This window comes from Chiloscyllium plagiosum, chromosome 31 (genome assembly GCF_004010195.1).
Source record: "Chiloscyllium plagiosum isolate BGI_BamShark_2017 chromosome 31, ASM401019v2, whole genome shotgun sequence".
NCBI lineage: Eukaryota > Metazoa > Chordata > Chondrichthyes > Orectolobiformes > Hemiscylliidae > Chiloscyllium > Chiloscyllium plagiosum.
In genome coordinates, this window is record NC_057740.1 from 14118110 (window position 1) to 14132291 (window position 14182).

At 40.5% G+C, this 14182-nt stretch overlaps 1 protein-coding gene across 1 annotated transcript in view; it reads right to left on the reverse strand.

Moving 5' to 3' along the window:
- Positions 1 to 4407: 4407 nt before the first annotated feature.
- malt2 (MALT paracaspase 2) overlaps positions 4408 to 14182 on the reverse strand; it is a 77955-nt gene continuing 68180 nt past the window's right edge. The window contains exons 17-18 of the mRNA XM_043721003.1: positions 12315 to 12531; positions 4408 to 4785 (exon numbers count right to left, since the gene is read on the reverse strand). Coding sequence (XP_043576938.1) covers positions 12433 to 12531 — 99 coding nt within the window. The 3' untranslated portion in view covers positions 4408 to 4785; positions 12315 to 12432. The remainder of the gene's footprint in view (positions 4786 to 12314; positions 12532 to 14182) is intronic.

The window sequence follows — 14182 nt, forward strand, 5'->3', positions numbered from 1 at the left end:
TTAGGAAGCAAAGTAAAAATACATGAGAAAGCGTGTATTAATAGGAAGATGGGCCCAGAAGTTTTATATAGTGTGTTAAAATTAATGATGTGATAATGGGATCGAGAGGAAGGCTTAAGAGATTTAATAGTTAGTGTCATTGAAGTACAAGCGCTGAGATTAGCAGTAATAAAAATAGAAACAGATTTACTGGGTTGTTTGTGTAAAGGAGAGCAAACAGCCAAAAAAGGGGCTGAATTGTTGAAATACATAAAGCTTTTTCCTTTTATGGGCTGTGGGCATTGCTGGCAACACTGGCATTTGTTATGCATCCTAACTGCCCTTGAACTGAGTGGCTGTCTCTCTGGAGGCATGTAAGATCAGACTAGGATATCAGCAAATGAGGTGCGCTTTCAGTCAATAGTAGTTTTGTGGTACCTTTGCTGAGACTAGTTTTGCATTCCAGATTTATTAGTTGAACTCAAGTTTCACTCAATGGGATTTTAACCAATGCTGCCAGAGCATTAGTCTGGGCCTCTGGATTATAGGGCGGGGTCTGAGCAGCGAGAGTTGTGGTGAGATTTATGGCAGAATTGGATGAGAAGTCCATCAAGGCTGATCTTGTCAGGAGTATCCCAATCCATCTTTCTTGCTGAGCTGGGTAAGTGCTTGTTAAATGCCTTGCTAACTGTCCAATTCACCTCATTATTATTCAGGTCCACTAGAATAAAGGTGCCAAGTCAGCTAGACTTTGAGTAAATTTGAGATGGAAATCAGAGCTGGCACCTGGCAAATTTGACTCATCACTTGCTCCAAAGGACTTCCATGTTGGACACCGGGCATCAACTTCTCAGGGCACCAGCCTCCACCGACATTGGCTTCCAATGTGTGCCAGCCTGTAGGAACCCTTCGATTCACTGTCAGAATGCCTCTGGCACTTCAGTGTTGCACCCCTAACTTTCACTGTAACACTGCAGCAAGGCACTGTGCACTCAGGGACACACACTTAGCTCCTGGACTGGAGGGGGCTATATCGCCACGCTGTTTTCTCACTAACTCAGTGCACTCTTACTTTGAGCCTACACAGGTCCTTACAACATCCCAGTCTTGCCTTTGCCTTCTTGTGCTTTACCCCCTTCACCCCTCAGCCAGAGATACCAGACTCATGTAACTTCTTGCCTTGCCATTTTGTGCAGAAACAAAGGAAAGAAGCTGGACCTAGTTGTCAGCAGGCCTTGGTCAAGTCAGGGGGATAGCTTTCAGTCAGGGGGACCCAGCACAGCCATAGAATAATTGAATCCCTACAGCATGGAAGTAGGCCATTTGGCCCATTAAGTCCATACCAATCCTCTGTAGAGCATCCCAACCAGACCCACGTCCCTACCCAATCCTTATAACCTCACATTTCCCATGGCTAACCTATCCAGCCTGTACATCTTTCACTGTGGGAGGAAACTGGTACAAACCCATGCAGACTGGTACAAACCCATGCAAACCCAGGGCGAATGTGCAAACTCCACACAGCCAGTTTCTTGAGGATGGAATCAAACCCAGGTCCCTGGCTCTGTGAGGCAGCAGTGCTAACCGCTGAGCCACCATGCTGCTCCTACTCTCCTAGTCGATGTGTTGCTGGAAAAATTCATTGGTACACAAACAAGGAGGCCCACGTCTGGTCCCAAAATTGGGCCTTGGGCCTCATCTAAGAAATCTGGTTGAGCAGTAAGTATTATATCACAGGCTCTTCCGAAAACAGTTGTTAATATTTTCATTAAAGTCATGTGTTTTTGCATCATACAGAGAAAACATATTTTATTAATCCTGCAGCATTAGCAATTGTGGTAAAGACATTATGGGGCAAAAGGTGTAATTTTAAAGTAACACATTTTAACATCTTTCTTTACTTTTAAGGCTTACAATTATGTTTGGCTGTTTATAGACTCAGGATGATTGTATTGCTGTTAGTTAACTTGCATTGATATAGAATCTTTCACAACCTAGATATCACACAGCACTTTACAGTCAATAACACTTGTGAAACTGTGGTAATGAGGGAAACATAGCAGCCATCTCCCACAGACAGTAATGTGACAATGATCAAATAATCTGTTTCTGTGATGTTGGCTGGTAAGGGTTAATTATCTATTTTAGAGGAGAACAGAGCTCTGTCAAAACTCACCACGAAATATGTTCTCTGCTCTCTAAAGTGTTCACAAAGCATAGTGTCTTTAATTATCACTAGGGAGTCATCTGGATTATATAAGACCATAAGACCATAAGACATAGGAGTGGAAGTAAGGCCATTCGGGTAATATCAGGACAGTAGTTAGCAGTAAGAGCAATCTTGAAACAAACTCTCATCTCTGTTGCAACTTGTTATAATCTGTTGTACTGTCCCCCCTACAAATTCTTATTTCCCCTATATCTCTGTCAGTGAACACTCACTTCTTTGCTCAATTGCTTTTTCGCTTTTTATTTAGCTTTATAAAATAAAATCTCTGGTTATACTTTCTGTACTTATTATTTCAATGTGCCTTTTCTCTCAATTTCTACATCTTCATACATACATGTACTTAATGTAAAATTCATCATTTAAATTTAATCAATGGAATTATTCATCTTTGGACGCATCCTCTTTGCCACTCAGACATCTTTCAAAAGGTTTGTTTTAATCTGTCTTGATTCCCTTCCTAAATTTGTTGTATGGACAAAGCATATTCTGTTCTGAGCTCCTGAAAAGCTCAGACCCCTCTTTCTAATTAGAGAGAGTGCAAAGAGAAGTTGCTTTTTTTTCCGCTTGTTGCTCCCCTATAGGTGGTTCAGAACCTGCTGATTCATTAGGGACAATTAAGTCTCTAACTAGTAATTAATCGCATAATCGATTCCCTGAGTCTCGCTAATGGGAATGGCTTCAAATTAACTGCCCAATTCACAAGGAACTACATCTGAGCAAAGATAATAGAGCAACGAGCGGAATTAATTGAGATTGAGTTTGATTAAAATACACTTTGAATAGGCACTGAGTTTTCACATGACATGATTCCTATAGTGGAGCTTTTCTGGCACCAAGATTGCACAGGTCGCCATCTGAGTAGTTACATCAAGACCTAATCCCATTCAGAGAACAAAGAGATCTGTATGGGATGGAAAGAGGGCTAGTAAAAAAAAACTGCCTCTGTGTTCCAAACAAGAAAAAAATGTGAACACAACACACACAGCAGCCAGTTTCACTTAAGTGAATACCTCACATTCACTAAGACCTGCTTCTTAAATAAATCTTGGTTTCACGTAGAAGTGACAGAGGTGTTGCCCTTGTTTCTGTTCGGCTGATACTGAGGACACAATTTTGGTCTCAGTGTTGAGGGGAAGAAAGAGGGTTAACCAGCAACCTCTTGCCAGAAGTGTATGTGTGTGAACATAACCTGTGGATAGCATTAACTTTAATCTGTGAGGGCCGAATCCTCAAATAAAAGCAAACCACTGCAGATGTTGGAAATCTGAAGTAAAAACAGAAAATGATGCAGAAACTCAGAAGGACTGGCAGCATCTGTGGAGAGGGAAAAGAGTCAACATTTCAAGTCTGCTATCACTCTTCAGAATGTAGCTGAATACTCTCCTGATACCTTAAGAATTCATTGCACACACTCGAGTATAAAGAATAAATTAATGAATTGATTCCATTGCTGGCATTTACTGAGTTTTCCTTTTTTTTTAATTACTTGAAAACAAACTGCAGTCGGTGTTCTTGGGAGAGGGAAGAATTAATATTTGCATTCATGGAAATTATTTGTTTGGTCACTTCCACCAAACCAGCAAGGCCAGGCGTGATGCATTGATAGCCCCTCATACACAAGTACAGCTTTACCTGACACTTTCGCACTTCTTGAAAGAAATCCAAAATGTGTTTTGGTGAAATGGAACTCAAAGCAAATGAAAAACTCCCTAATGTAAGCTACAACTGTCTAAATAAAGGGGAAAAATATTATTGATGGTGAAACAGCTAATGCTGATGAAATACTTCCTCTAAAAGACAAATTTTAAGTTGTCTATGGTGAATGTACATCCCTCTTGAAGAAAATAGCAATCATAAGTATTAAACTTGTGATCAGTCAAACTAGGTTTCACTCTGAGATCTGACTTGTCCAGTATTCCATCATCTGGAACCATAACAATGCAAGAAAGCATATCCCAAGATACTTGTTTTAAATACCCTTTAACTTTTTACACCTTTGTTTTTATACATGTAAATATAAAGGTGTGATATCTTTATCTTCATTGTCATTCTTTTAGAATAATTCCCTTTATGGTATGCTGTGGGAATACTTCAGATTGACATAGATAAAGGCCTTTGAATGTTATAATCCAGCCTGATTCCTGATGAAGGGCTTTTGCTGGAAACGTCAATTCTCCTGCTCCTCGGATGCTGCCTGACCTGCTGTACTTTTCCAGCACCACTCTCTTGACTCTAATCTCCAGCATCTGCAGTCCTCACTTTCGCCTAATCCAGCCCTGGCCTAGGGAGCCATAGTGTCAGTTTCCCTGGAACTGTAACCCAGCAACAACCAGTGTGTCTTCAGAAGACGACGGAAGAAATTCAGCAAAGAAAAGCATTAAGAAGTGAAAAACATTTATTTTAGGCTGAAATAATTATTTAAAGTTGATTGAAATAACTCTGAGTTTGAATAAAACTCAACATCTGTAGAACAGAAGGGAACACCTTAATTTGTGTTTTATAATGATTTATGTGAATCCATGGTTCATTCTGCTCTCTGCCTCCTTCTGGAGAACTGCTGAAGAATAACTGGCAGCCTGCAAAAAATAACAGTGTTGTTTAGTGACCAGCCTCCACATTCTACCATATACATCTGCTTATAGAGATATTCATTGATGAGATTGCGCTTAGCTTTAATGGCAGATAAGAATCGTTAGAAGGCTGAGTGGGTGTTGGGCTAGACATTGGTCTTTGACCACTCAGTCAATTCCACCCAGACTGATGGGGTTAAAAAATGTACTTATGACCCAACCTTGACGTTACAGCAAATTTCAAGCAGACTGCAGGTACTGATTCAATTTTAGAAACATGTGGTTTCACACTTTTGTCTGCCATCTCAAGATGTTGTAGTGATGTCAAGGAATAAATCCTCCTGAATTTCTGCATGTGCTGTACAACTAATGGGATCATTATTCCACAACATATGCTGCATGTTGTGGTCATATATGGGTATTGGTGTATGTCCATAAGATGATCAGGTCCTTCAGGTGACTGGGGAGGTGGGAGGTGTTGGAATGTGGGGGCACTTTGGGCGTACAACATAATAACATTTCCTGTACAGCTTTCACTCTTCTCTCTCTCTTGTCCGCCCTGAGCTAGCTGAAAGTTTACAGCACAAAGAGTGAAACACAGATTGTCCCTTGCTGGCCTTTATTGACCTCAATGCAGGCCCTTGTGGGCAGTTCAGGACCATTTAACGGGTTTCCCTTCTTGGTGTGTATTTTCAGACAGGCAGAAGTCCTCGAGCAAGGGTCTGCCTGGAAAGTTACCCTGTTCAAGACAAAATAAACTGCAAATGCTGGAATCCAAGGTGGACAGGCAGGAGACTGGAAGAACACAGCAAGCCAGGCAGTATCAGGAGTGGGAGAAATCAACGTTTCGGGTGTAACCCTTCTTCAGGGCTCCTGCTCAGGCTTCTGGCAGGAAGTGGGATCACCTCCTTCAAATGTCTCCTTTCCATATGGTGCAGCCCTCCCCTCAGGTCCGTTCCCCCAGCAGTAACAACAGAGAGATAAAGGGATAACAATAATCAAGAGGCTTGGTATTGCATAACATGACAAGTTTAGTTAATAATCTCAGAGTGAAGGAACTCCAACATAGCAGCGGCACAATATGATTGAATTTTACATTCTGTTTGAAGGGGAGAAGACTGTGCTAATGACTAGTATTTGAAACACCAGTAAGAGTAACTATGTGGGTATGAAGATGGAGCTAATTGAAATTAACTGGCGTACTAGGCTAAGGAATAGATCACAGAGAGAGATCATAGAGGAAGGTCACATGACCAATAGGGGAGGTGGCTTGATGGTAATATTGTTGGACTGTAAATACAGAGATCAAGGAAATGTTCTAGGAACCTGGGTTTAAATCCCACCATGGCAGATGGTGCGATTTGAATTCAATAAAAATTTGGATTTAAGAATCTAATGATGACCACGAATCAGTTGTTGAATGCCAGAAAAAACCCACCTGGTTTACTAATGCCCTTTAGGAAAGAAAACAGCCATCTTTACCTGGAGGAGAAAGTGAGGTCTGCAGATGCTGGAGATCAGAGATGGAAATGTGTTGCTGGAAAAGCGCAGCAGGTCAGGCAGCATCTAGGGAACAGGAGAATCGACGTTTCGGGCATTAGCCTGAAGAAGGGCTAATGCCCGAAACGTCGATTCTCCTGTTCCCTAGATGCTGCCTGACCTGCTGCGCTTTTCCAGCAACACATTTCCATATCAGCCATCTTTACCTGGTCTGGCCTACATGTGACTCTGGATCCACAGCAAGGTGGTTGTCTGCCCTCTGAGCAATTAGGGATTGTCAATGAATGCTAGCCAGTACTGCCTATATCCCATGAATCAATAAAAAATAATACATCATAGTGACACAGTAGAGCCATACAGCATGGAAACAGACCCTTTGATCCAACTTGTCTGTGCTGACCAGATATCCCAATCTGACCTAGTTCCATTTGCCAATATTTGGACCATTTCTCTCTGAACCTTCCCTATTCATGTACCCATCCAGATGCCTTATAAATTTTGTATTATACCAGTCTTCACCAACTCTTCTAGCAGCTCATTCCATACGCGCACCACCCTCTGTGTGAAAAAGTTACCCCTTAGTTTTTTTTTAAATCTTTCCCCTCTCACCTTAAACTACGCCCTCTAGTTTTGGATTTCCCTAGCTAGGTAAAAAAGACCATGGCTATTTACCATATCCATGCCCCTCATGACTCTATAAACCTCTCTAAAATCACTCCATCTGCCATCCTTACCCTGTGTGGCCTACATGTCACTCCAGACCAACAGCAATGACAGATCAGCAATAAATACCGGTTTAGCAAGAGAGGGGATAGTTTAGAATGTTCAGACTAAGTGCATTCCTTCTATAAAGAATATTTCTACGGAGAGGACCAACCATCCATGGTTAACTAAATAAACCAAGGAAAACATCAAATTTAAAGAAAAAGCACAAAAAAGATTGACAGGTCTGGACTCACCCACATCCTTACTAGGTTGACCTTGCCAAGCCCACCCACAATCTCACACAAACAGGGAAAATAGCCCCAGCCTACTCAGCATCTCCCTATAGCTCTACCCTCCAACCCCGGCAACATCCTCGTAAATCATTTTGAAACCTTTTAAGTTTCACAACGTCTTTCCTATAGCAAGGAGGCCAGAACTGAATGCAATATTCCAAAAATATCCCAACAGATCTATCCAAGGTGGTGGATGGGAGAAAATCATGGCTGTGAGAAGTGCTCCATTTTTTGAGTTTTTTTTAGTGCTAGAGCTGATTTTCTCGATTTCTTAGAAGAGCAATTACAGTTTTATAAGCTCTTGCTACGTTTTGGAACTTTGAAATAAGAAGAATAGATGAGAATGTAGAATTTGGAACATAAACAGATTAGCCATTATCTTATTGAATTCAGAATAGACTAAGGGGACTACTCCTTACTTCTATTCCTTCATTTCCATGACTCTGTCCCACATTCACCTGGAACTGGATTCCAGTCCAGGCCACAGAGCTACTAGCTAGGACTACTGAGATGTTGGCTAATCAGATTGGCTGGTACTCTCTGGAGATGGGACTTCCTCCTCAGTGAGGGGGGGAGAAAACTATAAGACCATTAGACGGAGGAGCAGAAATAGACCATTTAGCCCATCACCAATGAGATCATGGCTAATCTGACAATCCTCAATTCCACTTTCCTGCCTTTGCTCCATAACCCTTGATTCCTTAATTGTTAAAAGTCTGCCTGTCTCATTAAAGCTCATGACCCAGCCTCATCTCTAGCCAGTTAACATTTGCTGAAGCAGTGTAAGGTAGATGGTATTGGCAAGTTGGCATTGCCTGCTGATTTTTCGAGTGGCAGGGCAAGAAACAATGTGAAACTGGGAAGTGGAAGTGCAGGTTTGATCACATGAGGAGACAGTCAGTATTTGAAACAGTCAATGAAAAATTCTGTTTCAAATACTGACTGTCTCCTCATATGATCAAACCTGCACTTCCACTTCCCAGTTTCACATTGTGATGACTGAGTGATGATCTCTTCCAGGCAGCAATGTTTTATTTCTGACACAACTACTGATAAAATTTGAAATTAAACAACTTCTTTATGGCTTTTGCTTTATCTTCCAAACCCATTGCCTCTACGAAGTGAAGGAACAAGGGCAGAAGACTCATGAGAACACTGTCACCCCTTAGATTCCCTCCAACTCTCACACCATTCTGCCTGGGAAATATATTGCTGCTTTTTGACTGCCACTGGGTCAACAACTAGCAACTCCCAATTCCGTGGGTTCTATGGGTATGCCAACATCACATGGATGGCAGCGGTTCAAGAAAGGAGCTCAAAATCGCCTTCTCAATGAGAACTAGGGATGGGCAATCAATATTGCTGTTATCAGTGATGTCTATGAATCCCATGAATCAATTTTTAATAAATATCTGGTATCCGATCCAGGCAGATCTGTACAGCTCCGTCACACCGTTGGTAAGTAGCCAACTAGATGGATTGTCAGTGAGGTTGCCATGTTTCCCATTTGGTTGCACTCAAGCTATAGGTAACCAATTGTCCCATTCCCTTGGAGAGAAATGCCTGTGGTCCTTTCTGGATTTTGACTCCTTATCGACTGTCATTGAAAATCCAATTACTCTAACAGACACAGACTGAATAGAAGTAGTCAGGCACCTGGAGACCCTCAGGAATCTCTGGAGGCACTTTGGTAAGGCAAACCAGGACAGGGCTTATACAATTAATGGTAGGGCCCTGGGGAGTGTCGCCAAACAAAGAGACCTAGGGGTGCAGATGCATCGTTCCTCGAAAGTGATTGCAGATAGGCAGGGTGGTGAAAAAGGCATTTGGCATGCTTGCCTCCATTGGTCAGAGCATCGAGTATAGGATTTTGAATGTCATATTGTGGCTATGAAAGACATTGGGTGAGGCCTCTTTTAGAATACTGTGTACAGCTCTGGTCACCCTTTTATTGGGAGGAGATTGTTAAACCTGAGAAGATGCAGAAAAGATTTACAAGGGTGTTAGCAGGACTGATGGGTTTGATGAAAGAGAGAGACTAAATAGGCTGGGGCCATTTTCCCTGGAACATCAGAGGCTGAGGGGTGACCTTATGGAGGTTTATAAAATCATGAGGGGCATGGATAGGGTGAACAGCCAAAGTCTTTTTCCTAGGGTGGGGAGACCAAAACTAGGGGGCATCATTTTAAGGTGAGAGGAGAAAGATTTAAAAAGGATCTGAGGTGTAACTTTGTCACACAGAGGGTGGTGCATGTATGGAACAAGCTGGCAGAGGATATGCTGGAGGTGGGTACATTTATAACATTTAAAAGGCATCTGGATGGGTATATGGAGAAGAGTTTAGAGGGATATGGGCCAAATGCTGGCAAATGGGACTGGGTTAAATTGGGATGTGTGGTCAGTGCAGACAAGTTGGACCAAAGGGTCTGTTTCTGTGCTGTATAACTCTATGACTTGATTTTGGCTAATTCCTCAAAAGGTAATTAGCAGTAAATGTACCAATGCTGCAATCCCGGTAAACTGCTAATTGTAGCCATATAAAAGCCCAATAATTGTAGCCATATAAAAACCCAATAATTGTAGCCATATAAAAACCCAATAATTGTAGCCATATAAAAACCCAATAATTGTAGCCATATAAAAACCCAATAATTGTAGCCATATAAAAACCCAATAATTGTAGCCATATAAAAACCCAATAATTGTAGCCATATAAAAACCCAATAATTGTAGCCATATAAAAACCCAATAATTGTAGCCATATAAAAACCCAATAATTGTAGCCATATAAAAACCCAATAATTGTAGCCATATAAAAACCCAATAATTGTAGCCATATAAAAACCCAATAATTGTAGCCATATAAAAACCCAATAATTGTAGCCATATAAAAACCCAATAATTGTAGCCATATAAAAACCCAATAATTGTAGCCATATAAAAACCCAATAATTGTAGCCATATAAAAACCCAATAATTGTAGCCATATAAAAACCCAATAATTGTAGCCATATAAAAACCCAATAATTGTAGCCATATAAAAACCCAATAATTGTAGCCATATAAAAACCCAATAATTGTAGCCATATAAAAACCCAATAATTGTAGCCATATAAAAACCCAATAATTGTAGCCATATAAAAACCCAATAATTGTAGCCATATAAAAACCCAATAATTGTAGCCATATAAAAACCCAATAATTGTAGCCATATAAAAACCCAATAATTGTAGCCATATAAAAACCCAATAATTGTAGCCATATAAAAACCCAATAATTGTAGCCATATAAAAACCCAATAATTGTAGCCATATAAAAACCCAATAATTGTAGCCATATAAAAACCCAATAATTGTAGCCATATAAAAACCCAATAATTGTAGCCATATAAAAACCCAATAATTGTAGCCATATAAAAACCCAATAATTGTAGCCATATAAAAACCCAATAATTGTAGCCATATAAAAACCCAATAATTGTAGCCATATAAAAACCCAATAATTGTAGCCATATAAAAACCCAATAATTGTAGCCATATAAAAACCCAATAATTGTAGCCATATAAAAACCCAATAATTGTAGCCATATAAAAACCCAATAATTGTAGCCATATAAAAACCCAATAATTGTAGCCATATAAAAACCCAATAATTGTAGCCATATAAAAACCCAATAATTGTAGCCATATAAAAACCCAATAATTGTAGCCATATAAAAACCCAATAATTGTAGCCATATAAAAACCCAATAATTGTAGCCATATAAAAACCCAATAATTGTAGCCATATAAAAACCCAATAATTGTAGCCATATAAAAACCCAATAATTGTAGCCATATAAAAACCCAATAATTGTAGCCATATAAAAACCCAATAATTGTAGCCATATAAAAACCCAATAATTGTAGCCATATAAAAACCCAATAATTGTAGCCATATAAAAACCCAATAATTGTAGCCATATAAAAACCCAATAATGCCTCCTAAACACAGGGGCAGATCCTAAGATGGAATTGAGGCAGAATATCAGCCATGACCATATTGAATGACATCTAGACTAGGTTTGAATGGGCCATATCTCTACTCCTGTTCCTCTACCTTATCTTTGTGTACATTTAAGGGGCAACTTGGGCCAAATTAAACTCAAACTTTATGAGATTGCATTGAAAGAGCCCACTCAGTATGGGATAAACAGAAATACTACCATTTGTGGATTGTCTCTAGTTTTGAGTTTCTTTAAAGTTGGGAATCTGTTCAGGGGAAGAATCAAAAATACAGCTGATTAATGTAAGAGCAGTCAGAATACCATAAACATTGGGTCCCGAACTATGTAACACATGATCTGTGGCTGTAGACTGAGTTACTGGCTGCACCATAACCTCTGGGTTTAATCATTAGATGAGACTAAGTAGGTTGCCTCTGGAAAGCAAGAAACCAATTCCTGAGGCAGGTTTAACTTTTCCTCATAAAGACCGAGGGAGGCATTTCAACACTGTGACAAATCATTCATTCCAGTGAAGGTTCAAATCCAGGGAGCACAATATAGAAAGGAGGAAGTCAGGAATAAGGGGAGAAAGGAGAAAAATGAAGAGCTCCTCCTTTATCTCCCAAAAGGCTAATAGAATGATTGGAAATGGATATTGAAGTAGCCACCATATATGTGGTCAAGAGACAAGGAGAACTGCTTCTAGAGGTGTACAATATTGAAGGACAAAGTGAAGAGCTGTACATTTCAGATTGAAGGTTCGGGCAAGAAGATGGGCTGAATGGCCTGCTTCTACACTGTAGGAAGATCAGTAGGTGGGAGCACAGATTAATCAAGGACAAATTTATGGACAAAACGGCTTATTCCTATTCTTGCACGTAATTTCATTTTAAGCTGTGGATGCAGAATTGGCAGACATTATCAGAATCTCTTCGTCATGTTCCCGGCCTTTGACCTAACTTTCCAGCCTGATATAAAGGACACATGGCTCCTCTCAGCAACACCGCATTAGATAAGATTTATGTCGAGCTATGTTAACCATGTTTCTGTACCTTATGCTATTTTTGCTGACTGTTGCTTGTTCTTTGTAATTGTTAGCTCTGTCCCAGGTCTCATGCTTCACTAATGATGGGAGGTATCTGATGAGATCTTGGAGGAGTGCTCTGTTCTTTAGTCTTTGAATGTCCCTCGTGAGATCAGAGTCAAATTTATTGGCAACAAAGTCTGAATTTGGAAAGCCAGAGTAGTCTTTCTTGCCCATGAAATGGCCTGTAAAACAACATTAGAACAAAAATAGGGGTCAAAAGCTGAATGAGCTGATTGCATAATCGGAAGATTCCAAATTCGATTGCCAACTTTTGTTGAGTTAGCTTTGAGAACTATCAGGGCTCTCAGTACCTGTTGTCTGCAGAAGAGGCCATATGAATCAATTTGGTAGCTATGAGCTGACTCATAGAATCCTTACCATGTGGAAGCAGGCCATTCACCTACTTTCTGGAGACCATCCCATCTAGACCCACCCCCACCCCCCAACATTTATGACACTATGTGCAATTTAGCATGGCCAATCCACTTAACCTGTACATTTTAGGACTAGGAAGAAACCTGAGCACTCTGAGGAAACCCACGCAGACACAGGCAGAACATGTAAGCTTCACACACTGTTGCCCAAGGCTGGAATTAAACTCAAGCCTTTGGCACTGTAAGGCAGCAGTGCTAACCATTGAGCCACCCTGTTGGACAAGATACTAGCTCATCTGAATGTCTGGTGTGACTACATCAGGTTTAGTTGTGACTTGAATAAACTGTTTCCCAGTTCTGTTTGGGTGAGTTACTAGAAGCTGGCTGGTTTTTGTATTCTTTTGAGAGAATTTGACTTTATATGCAGAATATTTGCATAAATTAAAGATGCAACTTCCTGAAATGTGCTTGAGGGGAATTGAGTGTATTGAGAGACCAGTGACACCCACATTCCACAAATTAATAAAAACAATTAAGGAAGGAGGACCTTCCTTACGGACTGACTGTGCCTTTACTAGTCATAGCTCCACTGTTAATCACTATTGAGCCAGTGTAATGTTTCCAACTACTACCTGTACTCCTAGATCTCTTTGTTTCTTCACTCCATTAAATATTGGAACATTTACAGCGTATATTTTGAGAAATATATACCCCTTTTACCTACCCTGAACTGGGCTTGTCACATGTCTGCCTATGTCCATAAGCTGTGGCCTCCAATGTTCACCCATACTACTTTTCTTTCCTTTAATGCAGAGTCATTGCAAATCTTTAAGATTATTTCCCAAATATGTCTACGTCGCAGTTGGGTAGCTCGGCACATCCCAACACAGATCCATGATTGAAGTCACTGGTTACATTTTATCAATTTGAATATCATTCTCTATGACCTTCTCTTTTCTTTATAACCTTTAGCCTTTCCATCCCTCTTATGGGCAGTCCCTTGGGATTGATGATGACTTGTTTCCATTCCAATTCAATGGGTTTGGAGCTGACTGCTAAGTCCAATACATTATAGACAATAGACAATAGGTGCAGGAGTAGGCCATTCAGCCCTTCGAGCCTGCACCGCCATTCAATATGATCATGGCTGATCATTCCTAATCAGTATCCTCTTCCTGCCTTATCTCCATAACTCTTGATTCCACTATCTTTGAGAGCTCTATCCAACTCTTTCTTAAATGAATCCAGAGACTGGGCCTCCACTGCCCTCTGGGGAAGAGCATTCCACACAGCCACCACTCTCTGGGTGAAGAAGCTTCTCCTCATCTCTGTCCTAAATGGTCTACCCCGTATTTTTAAGCTGTGTCCTCTGGTTCAGCACTCACCCATCAGCGGAAACATGTTTCCTGCCTCCAGAGTGTCCAATCCTTTAATAATCTAATATGTCTCAATCAGATCC